This window comes from Oncorhynchus keta, chromosome 12 (assembly GCF_023373465.1).
Source record: "Oncorhynchus keta strain PuntledgeMale-10-30-2019 chromosome 12, Oket_V2, whole genome shotgun sequence".
Classification (NCBI taxonomy): Eukaryota; Metazoa; Chordata; class Actinopteri; order Salmoniformes; family Salmonidae; genus Oncorhynchus; species Oncorhynchus keta.
This window is the reverse complement of record NC_068432.1, coordinates 587481-607489: the sequence shown is the minus strand read 5'-3', so window position 1 is coordinate 607489 and position 20009 is coordinate 587481. Positions and strand designations below refer to the sequence as shown.

General features: G+C 41.3%; 2 protein-coding genes across 10 annotated transcripts in view; both read left to right on the top strand.

Moving 5' to 3' along the window:
- LOC118370391 (actin-binding LIM protein 3-like) overlaps positions 1-3833 on the top strand; it is a 141089-nt gene extending 137256 nt beyond the window's left edge. For 2 of the 7 annotated variants that reach the window (XM_052457570.1, XM_052457573.1), the window contains 2 exons: positions 209-267; positions 441-702. In XM_052457570.1, coding sequence (XP_052313530.1) covers positions 209-267; positions 441-506 — 125 coding nt within the window. In that variant the 3' untranslated portion in view covers positions 507-702. Of the gene's footprint in view, positions 1-208; positions 268-440; positions 703-937; positions 1019-1169 lie in introns of those variants that run through there. The other 5 variants (XM_052457571.1, XM_052457572.1, XM_052457575.1 and 2 more) reach the window with 3 other exon arrangements.
- Positions 3834-3919: 86 nt separating this feature from the next.
- The window catches only part of LOC118370390 (actin filament-associated protein 1-like 1), a 44351-nt gene continuing 28261 nt past the window's right edge, over positions 3920-20009 (top strand). For all 3 annotated transcript variants that reach the window (XM_035755368.2, XM_035755369.2, XM_035755367.2), the window contains exon 1: positions 3920-4085. In XM_035755368.2, coding sequence (XP_035611261.1) covers positions 4028-4085 — 58 coding nt within the window. In that variant the 5' untranslated portion in view covers positions 3920-4027. The remainder of the gene's footprint in view (positions 4086-20009) is intronic.

Here is a 20009-nt window from a genome sequence, read left to right as displayed (position 1 = left end):
GACAGGGATTCGCCATTGTGTTTGCTCTTAGCGCCCCCTGCTGTCTCTTATACACATCTGCATGTGTTCTCTGTTAGAAATGCTAATTGCCCCATCCGTCACTGAGTGTTTCCAATGATGTGTGCAGTGTTCTGCTGTGGCCCAGTGTGTGGGTGTGTTGTAGCTCACAGGCTGAACGGCAGGGATGCTTGTGTTTGCTCACTTCCAGATTCCTTCATCGCCAAGTCATCCTCGTTGCCTGGGTACGGCAGGAACGGACTGCACAGGGTGAGTTCTCTGAGGGTGGGGGAGTGACGAATGAGGGGGGTGCGGGGTTGTCACAGGGTGTGGGGGTTGAACGTGGGCCCTGTGGATCCAAATCAGCTGAAGGCCAATAACTTGTGGCTATGGCCTGATGTGGGCGTTGGGTAATAATTATACTTGTTGTCTGTCTCTTTCAGCCCCAGAGTGCGGATTATTTCCAGTACGACAGCAGCAATGTAGTGAACTGGGGAATCAGAGGTTAGCAAAAATGGGTTTGCCTTTCAATGTCATGACTTGAATATAAAATACATAACCAATGAGAATATGTATAAATGTGCTGATCAGTTCTTTTTCTCTCTTTTTCTACAGAATACAAGGTAAGATGTTATGCAAATTCCGTAACAAACTTACCACCACTTAACCAAAGATAAGCTGACAGTAGAGAACTCTAGAACAGAAAAGAGGAAATTGAGCCCAATAAGAAAGGAACAGTCCTACTGATCTGCTGCTATGGCTCTGAGAGGAAGTCATTCATCTGTACTTCAGAGGAAGTACAGATGAATGTATGACACAGGCAAATGTCTTTGAGCCATTGGCAATAGGATGGGCGGCATTGCTTAGTCTGCGTGTGGTGTGAAAATCTAAACACGTTGAACGTTTGGCTCATAACCACAGTACGCCACTCCTCCCTCAGATCTACCCATATGACGTGTTGGTAGTCACCATAAGGGGGCGCAACCAGCCCCCCAATGACGTGGACAGAGCCAGACTAGAGGTGAGTTTCTCTCAGGTTTGTAAACATGCAAGTAATGCAAACCTCTCACTTTACGTACTATGGAGAAAGTCGAAAGTATTCTATTTCTGAGATGGTTCTGACTATGTCACTCCGACAACACTAACATATGTGTTTAATCTCTCTCTGCCAGCGCCACCTGTCTCCTGAGGAGTTCTACCGGGTGTTTAGGATGACTATGGCTGACTTTGACCGGCTGGCACTGTGGAAGAGAAACGAGCTGAAGAAACAAGTCAGGTTGTTCTGAAAGGACTGGTGTGTAGAAGTTCAGTGTAGCAACCTGCTGGGCTTAACGTTAGAGATGCCCAAGTCCTCACTGAGAGCCATAACAACTAGTCTGGATAGTCCGCCACACTGGCCAGAGACACGGCAGAACCCGAACTAGAACCAGCTTGGTTCTAGCAATAGACATATAATGCATTTCAATTCTCCGGTTCTATGGTTCCATCACATGCTCTGGGTCATGGAAACCCATCCAGTCTGAGTCTATACATCAATAATATCTCTCTGGCGAAAGAGGACTAACATACTACTACTCCTCCCAAGCTATGTCTGTCCGTGGAAACCTACATCTGCAGAGAGGTCTAGACCATGCTAGTTCTGCCTATGCTTTCAGTATTTTCAGTTTTGTTTTATTATTATGAGTTTCAACTATAGTTTATGGCTGTCGTGTCATGAGGTTATAGCATCTTTGAAGCCTCTTCTAGGTTGCAGGTTTGGGAAGCTCTGAGACATTGCCTTATGGCCAAGCAGGAAAGAGAACACCAGCAAACTGTCCAAACAGAACGTGCTACCAGATTAGCCTTGTCTTTGCTTTCTTTACTCAAAATATATTGTTTCATTCACCGCCTTTTTTTGTTTGTTTTTTAACAGTGAGACTAAAACTTTATTGCTTTATAGAGCGAGGGTTCACCTCGGAGCGAAAGGCTAGATTGATATATTGTGGTAGCCTACAGTTGAATTAAATGAGTGGATTATATTGGATTGTTTACTGAAAAGCCAAAGTAATATTATTATGTTAAGAAATGATGATTTTCATTATTTTCGTAAAATGCATAAACAGACTGAATCCATGTTTCCGGAAATGGTTCCCGTGTGAGTATGAGACCAGGCTCTTGCCTCCGTACTGAAAGTTAATTGATTTGCTATACTAAATTGATGAAAAGGATCTGAACAATGTAATGTAAGTATTGGAGTTCTGAATTATTTTAGTACTCTCAATTTCAATTGAACCTGGACATGTCATTTACAGTAATGGAATATCATTTACAGTAATGGAATATCATGTTATAAATGGATATTGGATTGTAATTTAGAGCTGGGATTGTATTTAGGATAACAGCTAACCTGTGAGTGGCTTGTCATGGGGAGACTTGACCTGATTATATCTCAACACATAGAGATGGAGAAAATGAATAGAGATAGAAATTAATAACATGGAATCTAAACTGCTTCTAAATACAGATTTAGAAAGTGGATTGAAGGGATTGGTGACCAGAGGTCTGGATAACAGATGAGGTATGGATCTGAATTAGATGACAACTCAAAGGAGTTGAATGGAATCTTCCCTTAACAATACAATGTGAGGAAGGAAGGAATCGGGGTGAGGGAATTTTGTAGATGTTGGAGTGGAATTGATTTGATGGAATTGATTTGATGGAATTGATTTGATGGAATTGTCCTGGTTGGTCTTTGTTGACGGCGGTCCCAAATGATAACCAGGGATGCTGTGCTAAAGCTTACACTATAGTGTACATACAGTAGAACTAAGAATTTTCCTGTTGGTTTTTGAAGAGGTGACTCATAGTTATCCAATAGATTATCCAATATTGTTGGTACATTATATACATGCAAAACTGTCCCTTTTCGTTCTGTCCTGTTTCTTTTCCCGTTGTTTACCTTTTTATGTCTGTCCCTTGTTTTCCTGTTGTTTCCCCCATCATTTCTGTCCCTATTGTTTCCCCCTTCATTTCTGTCCCTATTGTTTCCCCCTTCATTTCTGTCCCTATTGTTTCCCCCTTCATTTCTGTCCCTATTGTTTCCCCCTTCATTTCTGTCCCTGTTGTTTCCCCCTTCATTTCTGTCCCTATTGTTTCCCCCTTCATTTCTGTCCCTATTGTTTCCCCCTTCATTTCTGTCCCTATTGTTTCCCCCTTCATTTCTGTCCCTATTGTTTCCCCCTTCATTTCTGTCCCTGTTGTTTCCCCCTTCATTTCTGTCCCTGTTGTTTTCTTTCTTAGTATATACATGCAAAACTGTCTCTTTTCTTTTCAATTTGATTTGAATAGTCTGTTATGAGGTTGTGTCAAAGGAAATAATGCTTCTGATTGTTAGTGTATGGAGCACTGCCTTTATCAGACTGTAATATTAGTCATACTGACTAGCAGTCATCTAGTATAACTACTCTTGCTGCCATCTTTGTAATGGCTGTTTGTTTTATTGATTTGTGTGTGTGTGTGTGTGTGTGTGTGTGTGTGTGTGTGTGTGTGTGTGTGTGTGTGTGTGTGTGTGTGTGTGTGTGTGTGTGTGTGTGTGTGTGTGTGTGTGTGTGTGTGTGTGTGTGTGTGTCACAAGATATCATAGACATTTACAATACTGTCAATAATGTAAAAACAGTACTTCCATAATTTACAATCTCATCTCATGACATTAATTATAAAAGCTTTGGGCAACTTTTACATTGACGTTTTCGTTTTGTAACTGTACAAAGCAATCTGCTTATTATTTATTTCCCTGTCAGACCTACTGCCCAGTAAATTATGTATATATCGTATTTAAATAAATGCAGTTTACATGTGGATAAATGTCTGTGTTGATTCTGCAAAGGTGATGTCATCATGTGTAGTAGCACAGCAGCCAATAGGATTCGCTCTATATTCGCTTCTGTCCCTGTGAGCGCGAGCAGATGAGGTGAACTCGCATTTCTGTGTCACTTTACGACACGCATGGGGGGATACATCGTGTAATGCAGCGCAAACTTGGCCAAAATCAATGAATGTCAAAGAAAAACCGGCTTGGAAAGCACACATTGATACCAGTAGCGATAACTGTAAGTAACGGTCCTATTTCTACCATAATGACATGCAATGAATAGCGATTGGTAACTAGTGAAGGAAAGTTTGGACATATCTCTATCCCTATATCTCTGTTACTGACATGATAGATTAGTCTGATTTTTGCTATGTCATATCGCAGTAATGTAAAGTCGGTGCATAGATGCTGTGTGAGTTTAACACGGATTCATTCATCTAGTTTCAGCGGGGTGATGCAATCTAATGCTAACAGTCCCTGTGGGAAGCTGAGCTGGAGTATGTGATGTGGAAGCGCGCTGTGTTGGCTTGCCTCTGCATCTTCTCTGCGCATAGCAATACACTGTATTTTGTGGTGGAGGGAGAAATGAATTATTTATTTCCTAAATGTTAATTTCTTTTTATCAGAGGACTATAATAATTGTTTTAATGACTAGAAAATAAAAATCAATTGAAGTTTCAAATAGCCCTACACATAGTAATACAACAGTATTATCTCCATGTAGATACAAAGGTATTACTTCTTGATCCAAATTTGAATAGAAAAAGGCGAGACTAGTTAGTAGAAAACAGTTGTGGGTTTTTCTCTTCTGTGTTATAATAAATCCTGTCCACCTCTCCCCCTACTCTGCATCATTGTCATGGACCTTGACCTTTATCAGTGTTTCCGAGTCTTTCCCTTCCTCTCACTACCTCCTGTCCTCTGTGCTCTGCTAGTTGAAGGCCAGGCCGCTGGGATCACTATTTATGACTGGAAGTGAAAACTAACTACCTTACTCTGAATCCAGGAAGTCAGTCCGTCTTGTGCCCCAACAAACACCAGGAAAGAACACTCATCACTATGCATGCTGTTTGTTTCTAGCCACTGTGTGTGTGTGTGTGTGTGTGTGTGTGTGTGTGTGTGTGTGTGTGTGTGTGTGTGTGTGTGTGTGTGTGTGTGTGTGTGTGTGTGTGTGTGTGTGTGTGTGTGTGTGTGTGTGTGTGTGTGTTTGAGAGAGTGCATGCGTGTGAGCATGCCTGTGTGTGTGTGTTTACATGCATAGCTGAATGGAAATTATTTTAATTTCTCTCCCTCTTAATTACTCATTCACAAAATAGGCAGCCATAACACAAAGACACACATTGCTCAGTGACCTACAGTACATGTTGCATATCTAATGTGTTTTGCAATGGTATGTTCTAGCTACAGTACATTCCTTGTACTGTCTTTGCACATTTGTGTTTGAGTCTTTAGTCTTGGCCCACATTCTGTTCCCACAGGGTCGTTCCACCTCAAATAAGCACAAGAACGAGGATTTCGACATCCACGTCTCAGATTGTGCTGAAATTGTTTAAAACATTATTTTGTTCAAATATAATTTGATCTCTGAGAAGTTAAGCTAATTGATTGCACCCAAATTGGCAATTTTAATTTATAGGATTCATATAAAATTCAATAAATATAGTACCAAACATCCGATTTGGACCAAACTTCTTCATATCATTGAATAAGACATGAGGAATCCAATTAAATTAAGAAAAAAAGCCACCCACAGTCCCCCCACACCCCTGCTAAATCCCACCCCAACAACCATTATATAGTATCAGTTCTCTATGTTTGACAAGTAGTATGGAGCTGTGGCTTGGAGTATTGCTTTTTCATACTATATAGTGTATTCCCTGTCTTGTGATGTCCTCCATGAAAGCAATTCAGTTTTGTGTGTGTGTGTGGTTTATTCCCTTAAAAAAGGTCTGGATTATTTAGACCATTCCTGGTGAAGAAGCAAACCATTGGGCTACAGCTGTTCTAATCGTTTCAATGTTATGTTCTCTAATGGTATTCTATGGTAAAAGACTCAAACACACACTGTAGTATTTTCCAATGGTAATATATATATTTTTTTTTAAACTTTTTTTACCATTATTTAAAAGTTAACGTTGGGTTTAATGGTAAATGTCACTAATCACTACATATAGAGATGTTTTCTCATATTTTTATTGAAAAATGTATGACTGCCATGGAATGGTTTATAATTGTATTATTTTATTCGTGTTTTCACAATATTTTAGTCACTAGCCCATTTCGCCAGCCAAGTTTTGGGGATGTAGGAAAAGTCTTCATATGAGCATTGCACCATAGGGATAGCCCTCTCAGAGAGATGCAATTTTTCAAGGAGAGTTGGGTGGAAGCATTAGGTTGCTAAGAGAAGTACAAATTGAATTGCTTTCATGGAGGACTGGCTTGATTTGTGAAGATGACCACACAATTCATTTTCATTATCGGTTGTCTACCCAAAATGCATTTTTTTTTTATTGTGATTCATTTATAAATAATAATAAACACAAGAGACCAGCAAACTTTAAAAAAGGGCAAAACCTGGTACTTTCACATGGTTTAACAGGAAATAAGGCAAGCAACTTGAATGACAAATTTCTCTGAAAAGGGAAAGAAAACCTCACCAGATTCACAGGGAATACTGATGCCATATCTTCATTTGATCATCCTGTTGTTGCAGGAATTTTCCTGCACAGCGGGAAATGCAAACTTGTACCCTATTTGAGGTTCAAAAAGGCTTCTAAAGTTTGTAATTTCTACTGTAAAATGTCAGACTTGATTTGCAAAAAAAATGGCCATTCATTATAATCTACATAATAATTCACATTTCCTGTTGATGCGGGATTATTTTTCTGCTGTAGCAAACTGGCTCACATTACGATCCTACATCTGTACATTCAGGCCCGGCTCCAGGATGACATGCCTGAAGGGACGTTTAAAATTGAACTAGAGCCCGAATAAAACAAAGGTTCAAACATATCTGAAATGTAGCCGTACACATAAACCGTTGTTTTATATAATAACACAAGAAAGATGTGTGCCCCACTAACACATACTGTACAAGTGTATCCCAAATGACCTGAGTGGTGCAGCGGTCTAAGGCATTGCATCGCAGTGCTTGAGGCGTCACTACAGACCCGGGTTCGATCCCTGGCTGTGTCGCAGCTGGCTGCGACCGGGAGACCCATGAGGCGGTGCACAATTGGCCCAACGTCATCCGGGTTAGGGGAGGGTTTGGCTGGTCAGGATGTCCTTGTCCCACCGCGATCTAGTTACTCCTGTGGCGGGCCGGCCGCATGTACGCTGCCAGTTTTACAGTGTTCCTAATGTTTGGTATTCTAGAAATTATTCATACCTCATACCTAAATTATTCCCCAGATTGTTGTCTTACAGCCTGAATTCAAAATTGATTAAATATATATTTGTTTAGCCATCTACACACAATATCCCATAATGACAAAGTGAAAACATGTTTCGATGTTTTTTTTAAAATCCAGAAATATTTCATTTACAAGTTTTCACACCTCTGAGTCAATACCTGTTAGAATCACCTTTGGCAGTGATTACAGCTGTGAGTCTTCCTGGGTAAGTCTCCAAGAGATTTGCAAACCTGGTGTCACGGCCGTCGAAAGAAGTGGACCAAAGTGCAGCGTACATTTTCCTTTTTATTTCAAATGTCACCAACAAAACAACGCCATGACACTTACAGGGCTATAGCACCACTAACAAAGATAACTACCCACATTGAAGGAGGGGAAAAAGGGCTACCTAAGTATGATTCCCAGTCAGAGACAACAATAGACAGCTGTCCCTGATTGAGAACCATACCCGGCCAAAACATAGAAATAAAGAAACATAGAAAACAAAACATAGATTGCCCACCCAAATCACTCCCTGACCAAACCAAAATCGAGACAAAAAAAGGCTCTCCCAGGTCAGGGAGTGACACCAGGATTGTACAATATTTGGCCATTATTCTTTTTTAAATTATTGAAGCTCTGTCAAGTTGGTTGCTGGTCATTGCTAGACAGCCATTTTCATGTTTTGCCATAGATTTTCAAGTAAATTTAAGTCAAAACTGTAACTAGGCCACTAGGAACATTCAATGTCGTCTTGGTAACCAACTCCAGTGTAGATTTGGCCTTGTGTTTTATGTTTTTGTCTTGCTGAAAGGTGAATTTCTCTCCCAGTGTCTGGTGGATAGCAGACTGAACCAGGTTTTCCTCTAGGATTTTGCCTGTGCTAAGCTCTGTTCTGTTTATTTGTATTTATTTGTATAAAAAACTCCCTAGTCCTTTCCGATGACAACCATAACGTGATGCAGCCACCACCATGCTTGAAAATATGAAGAGCGGTACTCAGTGTTGTGTTGGATTTTCCCCAAACATAATGCTTTGTATTCAGGACATAAAGTGAATTTATTTTCCAATTTTTTTTGCAGTTTTACTTTTGTGCCTTATTGCAAGCAGGATGCACGTTTTCAAATATTTTATTCTGTACAGGCTTCCTTCTTTTCACTGTCATTTAGGTTAGTATTGTGATGTAACTACAATGTTGTTGATCCATCCTCACTTTTCTCTTATCACAGCCATTAAAACTCTGACTGTTTTTTAAAGTCACCATTGGCCTCATGGTGAAATCCCTGAGCGGTTTCCTTCCTTTCCGGCAACTGAGTTAGGAAGGACGCCTTTATCTTTGTAGTGACTGGTTGTATTGATACACTATCCAAAGTGTAATTATTAACTTCACCATGTTCAAAGGGATATTCAATATCTGCAATAGGTGCCCTTCTTTGTGAGGCTTTGGAAAACATCCCTGGTCTTTCTGGTTGAATCTGTGTTGGAAATTCACTGCGCGACTGAGGGACCTTATAGATAATTGTATGTATGGGGTACAGAGATGAGGTAGTCATTCACAAATCATGTTAAACACTATTGTTGCACACAGAGTGAGTCCATGCAACATTATGTTACTTGTTAAGCACATGTTTACTCCTGAACTAATATATGCTTTTTTTAAATGAATTTGTAAACATTTCTAAAAAGATAATTCCACTTTGACATTATCTCAATTGAACCCATTTAAAATTCAGGCTGTAACACAACAAAATGTGGAAAAGGTCAAGGGGTGTGGATACCTTCTGAAGGTACTGTCACTACTGCTGTACTCACCTTTTCTATTCATATACTGTCCATACTGTCTATACACACCATGCTATATAACTACTGCTGTACTCACCTTTTCTATTCATATACTGTCCATACTGTCTATACACACCATGCTATATAACTACTGCTGTACTCACCTTTTCTATTCATATACTGTCCATACTGTCTATACACACCATGCTATATAACTACTGCTGTACTCACCTTTTCTATTCATATACTGTCCATACTGTCTATACACACCATGCTATATAACTACTGCTGTACTCACCTTTTCTATTCATATACTGTCCATACTGTCTATACACACCATGCTATATAACTACTGCTGTACTCACCTTTTCTATTCATATACTGTCCATACTGTCTATACACACCATGCTATATAACAAGATACTGCTGTACTCACCAATTTTCTATTCATATACTGTCCATACAATTTTGCAGATTCTGATACACACCATGCTATATAACTACTGCTGTACTCACCTTTTCTATTCATATACTATCCATACTGTCTATACACACCATGCTATATAACTACTGCTGTACTCACATTTTCTATTCATATACTGTCCATACTGTCTATACACACCATGCTATATAACTACTGCTGTACTCACCTTTTCTATTCATATACTGTCCATACTGTCTATACACACCATGCTATATAACTACTGCTGTACTCACCTTTTCTATTCATATACTGTCCATACTGTCCATACACACCATGCTATATAACTACTGCTGTACTCACCTTTTCTATTCATATACTGTCCATACTGTCCATACACACCACCTAAATACATAGATATTTATATTCCTGACTCTGACATTGCTCGTTCTGATATTTCTTCATTCCTTTCTTTGAATGTTTTGAGATGTGTGTATCGTTAGTTGTTACCACACTGTTGGAGCTAGAAACATAAGCATTTCGCTGCACCTGTGATAACATCTGTAAAATATGTGTACGTGACCAATGATATTGTTTTTGATTTGATTTGAACCTGCTCTGAGCTCAACGTTCCTCTTTGGAAGACCTTTTGAGAGGCCTAGTCATTAACATAGGGAAACATTAATAACAAAACAATCAAATAAAAGGTTCCTGGAGTATCTGTTAGGGGTCCTTAAAATTGAAACTGTGGGGGAACCCTATAAGTTCTTCGAAGAACCCTTTTAATGGATCCTCAAAGTTATTTTTGAAGAACCTTTTGGGGCAAAAAAAAAATCTTAACTACCCCACCTATTATTATTATTATCATTATTATTAATTATTATTATTAGCATTACTATTAATAATAATAATAATATGCATGACAATAACAACAATAAACACAACATTTTAGTTGTCGGTGTTTCTTATGATTTTAGTGGTAAAGCAGAATAAAAAAATCCAAATATGAGGTAAACTCCCAGCAGAGACCCAAGTCCAATGGGTAAATCCTCTGGTATGTTGATGTTAATGTGTTGATGTTCTCTGTATCCACGGCCGGAATGATTTGGCAGTGTGTGGTGATCAAACAGGTTTCCTGTTATATTCATCAGAGGTGTAGGGGGGGGGGGGTGATTAACAAAACATGCACACGACAGTATTCATACCTTGGTTTTTGTGGTGAATGTGAATGAAAAAAACTGTTTTGATAATGGTTTTCAGACACATACCTTGTCCACAATGTAGAAAGAAGCCTATGGGATATTCATTGAAGAGGTAAGGGAGGAGGATGGTAAATGTGATCTGCATAATATACCAACACCAATTGACATACCTTTGTATGCCTCCTCGTCTGTATACCTGCAGACACAAAAGTGAGCAGTTCAGTCATCTCCACCCAATACAGCTGGACTTCAACATATTCTTATAGCCTACAGTACATATTCTTATAGCCTACAGTACATATTCTTATAGCCTACAGTACATATTCTTATAGCCTACAGTACATATTCTTATAGCCCACAGTACATATTCTTAAAGCCTACAGTACATATTCTTATAGCCCACAGTACATATTCTTATAGCCTACAGTACATATTCTTATAGCCTACAGTACATATTCTTATAGCCTACAGTACATATTCTTATAGCCTACAGTACATATTCTTATAGCCTACAGTACATATTCTTATAGCCTACAGTACATATTCTTATAGCCTACAGTACATATTCTTATAGCCTACAGTACATATTCTTATAGCCTACAGTACATATTCTTATAGCCCACAGTACATATTCTTATAGCCTACAGTACATATTCTTATAGCCTACAGTACATATTCTTATAGCCCACATAATCCTACCTCTATGATGACTGATATCCATTGAATTGTGTCCGTTCTGTGTTTTTAGAAAGATTTGCACATGTGAAAAGATAGATGGTAACTTCATAGAACAATATCAATTTAGATCACACAAGGGACAAACGGTACCTTCAATTCAGATCTTTACATTTTTCAGTTAAGTGCCTGCACCTGCTGTCCTTTCAAATCCAAATGTATCAGTTAGGTCTTTTTTAGAGTGCACCATAAGTCCCATTAGAATAAATATGTGATTCATGTTCTCCTTGTCCAAATATATAGAAGCTTAACTCAAAGGTCTCCACCTATGCACTGAGCGCTGAGAGAAGTTCACACTCACTTGGGACACGTCAATACATATGTATGTGAAAACACATCAAAGTTGGAGTGGACTCGAATTCAACTTGAATGTAAAAGTGGACAAGGGATGTCTCACAGGATGAGGGCTTTGGATAAACATTATAGTGCTTGTTGATTTAGGAATGTATACAGAGTGTGATCTACTGCAGAATGTTACCGTATAGAATTCTGTGGGGCATGAAAAGGTATTTCCTTCTGAATCTTACCATGACAGTCTGTGTAACTGGGGCCCTGATTTTTTTTTGTTCTTCTTCTCCTGAACACGTTACCCGACTTGGAAAAACTGGGTCCTACTTATATAATATACGCCAAAAGCCACTGCACAAGGTAGGCAAATTCTGATAGTTGTACATATTTTGAGGTACAGTATTTTGGTGGCTATCGTCGAGGATTCATCGAGTGGGTCTTGGATTAAGACCCCTCTCACAGCTGTGCACATGGCACACTCCTATAAATACCCTGGGCCACAGAGACAAAGCCCCCAGTCTTCTGCTGCTCATAAGGCCTGACAGCCTAACACTGTCTGTCTCACACACTGGAATGCCTGCTGAGACCAGCCTGACCAACAGCTCTCTCTCACATAGAGGCAGGGTGAAATCATATGCTATTATGGAGATATGAATAGAGATGTAAGAGCCAAAGTGGTCTTCGTCCGAGAGTGGCCCGCCACACTTTGGCTCATGCCCCTAATGCATGAAGGGGCACTCTGTATCTGTTGAACCCAAGGTCAAGGCCCTAGCAGGGGAGGCTGAGATACTCTGACTGTGCTGTTTTTTTTTATCATGGTCATAGATGGGAGTTTGCTGAACTGAGACCTAATTTTCATGACTTGTCCCTCCTCTGACCTCTGAGAGTGTCACGGAGAGCCAAGCAGGTCGTAGAATAACGATAAGAGACATAGAGAGAGCTGTTCAAGCACGCACATCCCGAAGAGGCTTGGAGACATTTTATGAATGATTTGAATTCCCTCCTCAAATCTCACAAAGCGCCCTAGTAAGCCCATTACACAACCATCCTCACTGTTCACTTCTCAAGTATGTCGGTTATACTGTGTATTGTGTGTGTGTGTGTGTGCAGCATATTCTAGACTTCACAATATTCCTCCATCTCAGTGGAGCTGTTGGGGGTGTTGTTCTGCAAATGCACAAATATAACTCCCGTGACTGCATGATTGTAGGTCTCATGACTGGGTCTTTAGCTGAGGAGTCTATCCACTCACAAACACACACACCTACACACACACACACACACACACTCTTGTATCTCTTCCATTCTTCGGCAGTATGGTCTAAAAAAAGGGTTTTGTGAGGAATGGGGGGGGGTCCTCTGCGGAGCATTGTCACAAACTTCCTGTTGATTTGCACGAAACTGTTTTGTGTTGAAATAATGGAGAGCAGCATCCTGAGTCTAAATAGAGACATTCGAAAAAAACAAATTGTTGATGCTATGGTATGTTATTCTTGCGATGTTGTGGTGGCGTCTTGACAATGAGGATGCGGCCAAAGTAAACAATTTTTTTTGTAGACTTCCTGAAGACTCATAGTCAGTCACACTGACCAGTTGTTGTGATGGAGCATAGACCACCTCTGGGAGTTGGATGTTCTCGGGAAATATCTCTTATCTCCTGAACGTGTCTTATAATGCTTCACTTCTGTTCTCATTACCTTTTAATCTTCTGACGACTGCCCTGGTGTCATTACTATGTAATGACACATGTTGCCAATGTCATCCTACAATGCTGTCCTGTTCTTACCCTCCCTCTGAGTGCTGTGGCCTGTTGTCTGTCTGAGATCTGTGATTGACCCAATCCAACTTGTTGTTGTTGTCAACATTGAATTACATCCTCCCTCTCACAAAGGCCATGTGGCCTCCATGTGACCGGGCTCTGGTTGCACAAAGGCCCTCTCTGTGGATCCCTCCGCAGTCCTCACTGAGTGTGATGAACAGCAAGCCTCTTTCCCGCAACAGCTGGAGGGAGTCTGTCCTGTCCTTGGTTGTGTACTGTAGGGAGGACAGGGCAGGTCAAACCAGAACACATAGCTCTCTTTCCTCTCAGCTCTCTCACATAGCTCGCTCTTCTCCTCGACTGGAGACCATCGTTGTGTGCAGATATACAGTGCCTTGCGAAAGTATTCGGCCCCCTTGAACTTTGCGACCTTTTGCCACATTTCAGGCTTCAAACATAAAGATATAAAACTGTATTTTTTTGTGAAGAATCAACAACAAGTGGGACACAATCATGAAGTGGAACGACATTTATTGGATATTTCAAACTTTTTTAACAAATCAAAAACGGAACAATTGGGCGTGCAAAATTATTCAGCCCCCTTAAGTTAATACTTTGTAGCGCCACCTTTTGCTGCGATTACAGCTGTAAGTCGCTTGGGGTATGTCTCTATCAGTTTTGCACATCGAGAGACTGAATTTTTTTCCCATTCCTCCTTGCAAAACAGCTCGAGCTCAGTGAGGTTGGATGGAGAGCATTTGTGAACAGCAGTTTTCAGTTCTTTCCACAGATTCGATTGGATTCAGGTATGGACTTTGAATTGGCCATTCTAACACCTGGATATGTTTATTTTTGAACCATTCCATTATAGATTTTGCTTTATGTTTTGGATCATTGTCTTGTTGGAAGACAAATCTCCGTCCCAGTCTCAGGTCTTTTGCAGACTCCATCAGGTTTTCTTCCAGAATGGTCCTGTATTTGGCTCCATCCATCTTCCCATCAATTTTAACCATCTTCCCTGTCCCTGCTGAAGAAAAGCAGGCCCAAACCATGATGCTGCCACCACCATGTTTGACAGTGGGGATAGTGTGTTCAGGGTGATGAGCTGTGTTGCTTTTACGCCAAACATAACGTTTTGCATTGTTGCCGAAAAGTTCAATTTTGGTTTCATCTGACCAGACCACTTTCTGTGGCAAACTTTAAACAACACTTTTTATGGATATCTTTAAGAAATGGCTTTCTTCTTGCCACTCTTCCATAAAGACCAGATTTGTGCAATATACGACTGATTGTTGTCCTATGGACAGAGTCTCCCACCTCAGCTGTAGATCTCTGCAGTTCATCCAGAGTGATCAAGGGCCTCTTGGCTGCATCTCTGATCAGTCTTCTCCTTGTATGAGCTGAAAGTTTAGAGGGACGGCCAGGTCTTGGTAGATTTGCAGTGGTCTGTTACTCCTTCCATTTCAATATTATCGCTTGCACAGTGCTCCTTGGGATGTTTAAAGCTTGGGAAGTATTTTTGTATCCAAATCCGGCTTTAAACTTCTTCACAACAGTATCCCGGACCTGCCTGGTGTGTTCCTTGTTCTTCATGATGCTCTCTGCGCTTTTAATGGACCTCTGAGACTATCACAGTGCAGGTGCATTTATACGGAGACTTGATTACACACAGGTGGATTGTATTTATCATCATTAGTCATTTAGGTCAACATTGGATCATTCAGAGATCCTCACTGAACTTCTGGAGAGAGTTTGCTGCACTGAAAGTAAAGGGGCTGAATATTTTTGCACGCCTAATTTTTCAGTTTTTGATTTGTTAAAAAAGTTTGAAATATCCAATAAATGTCGTTCCACTTCATGATTGTGTCCCACTTGTTGTTGATTCTTCACAAAAAAATACAGTTTTATATCTTTATGTTTGAAGCCTGAAATGTGGCAAAAGGTCGCAAAGTTCAAGGGGGCCGAATACTTTTGCAAGGCACTGTATTTTTCATGGTTTGGTCTAGGCCCCTTAGTTCCAGTGAAGGGAAATCTTAACACTACAGCATACCTTTGGGATCAATTGGAACGCCGACTGCGAGCCAGGCCTAACCGCCCAATATCAGTGCCTGACCTCATTACTGCTCTTGTGGCTGAATGGGTGCAAGTCCCTTCCCAGAAAAGCGGAGGCTGTTATAGCAGCAAAGGGCGGACCAACTCCATATTAATGCCCATGATTTTGGAATGAGATGTTCAGGGAGCAGGTGTACACATATCTTTGGTCATGTAGTGGTCCTTCTGTAGCTCAGTTGGTAGAGCATGGCGCTTGTAACGCCAGGGTAGTGGGTTCGATTCCCGGGACCACCCATACGTAGAATGTATGCACACATACACATACATACATAAAGCGTCTGCTAAATGGCATATATTATTATTATTATTATATTAGTGTGTATACAGTGGGGCAAAAAAGTATTTAGTCAGTCACCAATTGTGCAAGTTCTCCCACTTAAAAAGATGAGAGAGGCCTGTAATTTTCATCATAGGTACACTTCAACTATCACAGACAAAATGAGAGAAAAAAAATCCATCCAGAAAATCACATTGTAGGATTTTTAATGAATTTATTTGCAAATTATGGTGGAAAATTAGTATTTCGTCACCTACAAACAAGCAATATTTCTGGCTCTCACAGACCTGTAACCTCTTTATGAGGCTCCTCTGTCCTCCACTCGTTACCTGTATTAATGGCACCTGTTTGAACTTGTTATCAGTATAAAAGACACCTGTCCACAACCTCAAACAGTCACACTCCAAACTCCACTATGGCCAAGACCAAAGAGCTGTCAAAGGACACCAGAAACAAAATTGTAGACCTGCACCAGGCTGGGAAGAAATCAACTGTGGGAGCAATTATTAGGAAATGGAAGACATACAAGACCACTGATAATCTCCCTTGATCTGGGGCTCCACGCAAGATCTCACCCCGTGGGGTCAAAATGATCACAAGAACAGTGAGCAAAAATCCCAGAACCACATGGGGGGACCTAGTGAATGACCTGCAGAGAGCTGGGACCAAAGTAACAAAGCCTACCATCAGTAACACACTACGCCGCCAGGGACTCAAATCCTGCAGTGCCAGACGTGTCCCCCTGCTTAAGCCAGTACATGTCCAGGCCCGCCTGAAGTTTGCTAGAGAGCATTTGGATGATCCAAAAGAAGATTGGGAGAATGTCATATGGTCAGATGAAACCAAAATATAACTTTTTGGTAAAAACTCAACTCGTCGTGTTTGGAGGACAAAGAATGCTGAGTTGCATCCAAAGAACACCATACCTACTGTGAAGCATGGGGGTAGAAGCATCATGCTTTGGGGCTGTTTTTCTGCAAAGCGAACAGGACGACTGATCCGTGTAAAGGAAAGAATGAATGGGGCCATGTATCGTGAGATTTTGAGGGAAAACCTCCTTCCATCAGCAAGGGCATTGAAGATGAAACGTGGCTGGGTCTTTCAGCATGACAATGATCCCAAACACACCGCCCGGGCAACGAAGGAGTGGCTTCGTAAGAAGCATTTCAAGGTGCTGGAGTGGCCTAGCCAGTCTCCAGATCTCAACCCCATAGAAAATCTTTGGAGGGAGTTGAAAGTCCGTGTTGCCCAGCAACAGCCCCAAAACATCACTGCTCTAGAGGAGATCTGCATGGAGGAATGGGCCAAAATACCAGCAACAGTGTGTGGAAAACCTTGTGAAGACTTACAGAAAACGTTTGACCTCTGTCATTGCCATAATTTGCAAATAAATTCATTAAAAATCCTACAATGTGATTTTCTGGATTTTTGTTTCTCATTTTGTCTCTCATGGTTGAAGTGTACCTATGCTGACAATTACAGGCCTCTCTCATCTTTTTAAGTGGGAGAACCTGCACAATTGGTGGCTGACTAAATACTTTTTTTGCCACCCTGTATAAACTACCTTTCAAAAGTTTGGGGTCACTTAGAAATGTCCTTGTTTTAAAAAATAAATCATATTTTTGTCCATTTAAAATAACATCTAATTGATCAGAAATACAGTGTAGACATTGTTAATGTTGTAAAATGACTATTGTAGCTGGAAACGGCAGATTTTTTTTTTATGGAATATCTACATAGGTGTACAGAGGCCCATTATCAGCAACCATTACTCCTGTGTTCCAATGGCACGTTGTGTTAGCTAATCCTTGTCTATCATTTTAAAAGGCTAAGTGATCATTAGACAACCCTTTTGCATTTATGTTAGCACAGCTGAAAGTAAATAAAACAGGCTACCTTTAGACTAGTTGAGTATCTGGAGCATCAACATTTGTGGGTTCAATTACAGGCTCAAAATGTCCAGAAACAAATAACTTTCTTCTGAAACTCGTCAGTCTGTTCTTGTTCTGAGAAAGGAAGGCTATTCCATTCGAGAAATTGCCAAGAAACTGAAGATCTCGTACAATGGCGTGTACTCCCTTCACAGAACAGCACAAACTGTCTTGAACCAGAACAGAAAGAGGAGTGGAGGCCCCGGTGCACAACTTAGCAAGAGGACAAGTACATTAGAGTGTCGAGTTTGAGAAACAGATGCCTCACAAGTCCTCAACTGACATCTTCATTAAATAGTACCCGCAAAACACCAGTCTCAACGTCAACCGTGAAGAGGCGACTCCGGGATGCTGGCCATCTAGGCATCTTCCCCCTGCCCTGTACTATAATGATAGGGTTGTAACATAATGAAGAGTGGGTAATGACCAAATGTTTGGTCTTGACAAGTAAGGGTGGGTAATGAAGAAAAATATAATTAAAATGAAACAAAAAGGAGATATGACTGATATGCATTTTTCTATGGGTGGCCATGCTTTCCACCTGGCTTCCCCTACCCCAGTCAACAGCCCTGCACTCCCCACAGCAAGTTGCCCATGCCTCCCCGATTTCTCCTTCACCCAAATCCAGAGAGCTGATGTTCTGAAAGAGCTGCAAAATCTGTAGCCCTACAAATCTGCCAGGGTAGAGAATCTGGATCCTCTCTCTAAAATGATCTGCCGAAATTGTTGCAACCCCTATCACTAGCCTGTTCAACCTCTCTTTCGTATCATCTGAGATTCCCAAAGATTGGAAAGCTGCAGTGGTCATCCCCCTCTTCAAAGGGCCCAAACTGCTACAGACCTATATATATCCTACCCTGCCAAGTTTACAAACAGATTACCGACAATTTCGAATCTCACCATATCTTCTCCGCTATGCAATCTGGTTTCAGCGCTGGTCATGGGTGCACCTCAGCCACGCTCAAGGTCCTAAATGATATCATAACCGCCATCGATAAGAGACATTACTGTGCAGCCGTATTCATCGACCTGGCCTAGGGTTTCGACTCTGTCAATCACCACATTCTTATTGGCAGACTCAACAGCCTTGGTTTCTCAAATGATTGCCTCGCCTGGTTTACCAACTACTTCTCTGATACAGTTCAGTGTGTCAAATCGGAGGGCCTGTTGTCCGGACCTCTGGCAGTCTCTATGGGGGTGCCACAGGTTTTAATTCTCGGGCCGACACTCTGCTCTGTATACATTAATGATGTCGCTATTGCTGCTGGGGATTCTCTGATCCACCTTAACGCAGACGACACCGTTCTGTATACTTCTGGCCCTTCGTTGGACACTGTGTTAACTAACCTCCAGACGAGCTTCAATGCCATACAACTCTCCTTCTGTGGCATCCAACTGCTCTTAAATGCAAGTAAAACCAAATGCATGCTCTTCAACCGATCACTTCCCGCACCTGCCCACCCGTCCAGCATCAAATCAAATCACATTTATTTATATAACCCTTCGTACATCAGCTGATATCTCAAAGTGCTGTACAGAAACCCAGCCAAAAACCCCAAACAGCAAGCAATGCAGGTGTAGAAGCACGGTGGCTAGGAAAAACTCCTTAGAAAGGCAAAAACCCAGGAAGAAACCTAGAGAGGAACCAGACTATGAGGGGTGGCCAGTCCTCTTCTGGCTGTGCCGGGTGGAGATTATAACAGAACATGGCCAAGATGCATCTCCAATCCAAAATGAAATCTAGAATCTGCTTCCTATTTCGCAACAAAGCATCCTTCACTAATGCTGCCAAACATACCCTCATAAAAGTGACCATCCTACCGATCCTCGACTTCGGCGATGTCATTTATAAAATAGCCTACAACACTCTACTCAACAAATTGGATGCAGTCTATCACAGTGCCATCCGTTTTGTTACCAAAGCCCCATATACTACCCACCACTGCGACCTGCACGCTCTCGTCGGCTGGCCCTCGCTTCACTCTCGCCGCCAAACCCACTGGCTCCAGGTCATCTACAAGTCTCTGCTTGGTCAAGCCCCGCCTTATCTCAGCTGACTGGTCACCATAGCAGCACCCACCCGTAGCATGCGTTCCAGCAGGTAAATCTCACTGGTCACCAACAAAGCCAAGTCATCCTTTGGCCGCCTTTCCTTCCAGTTCTCTGCTGCCAATGACTGGAACGAACTGCATAAATCACTGAAGCTGGAGACTCATATCTCCCTCACTAGCTTTAAGCACCAGCTGTCAGAGCAGCTCACAGA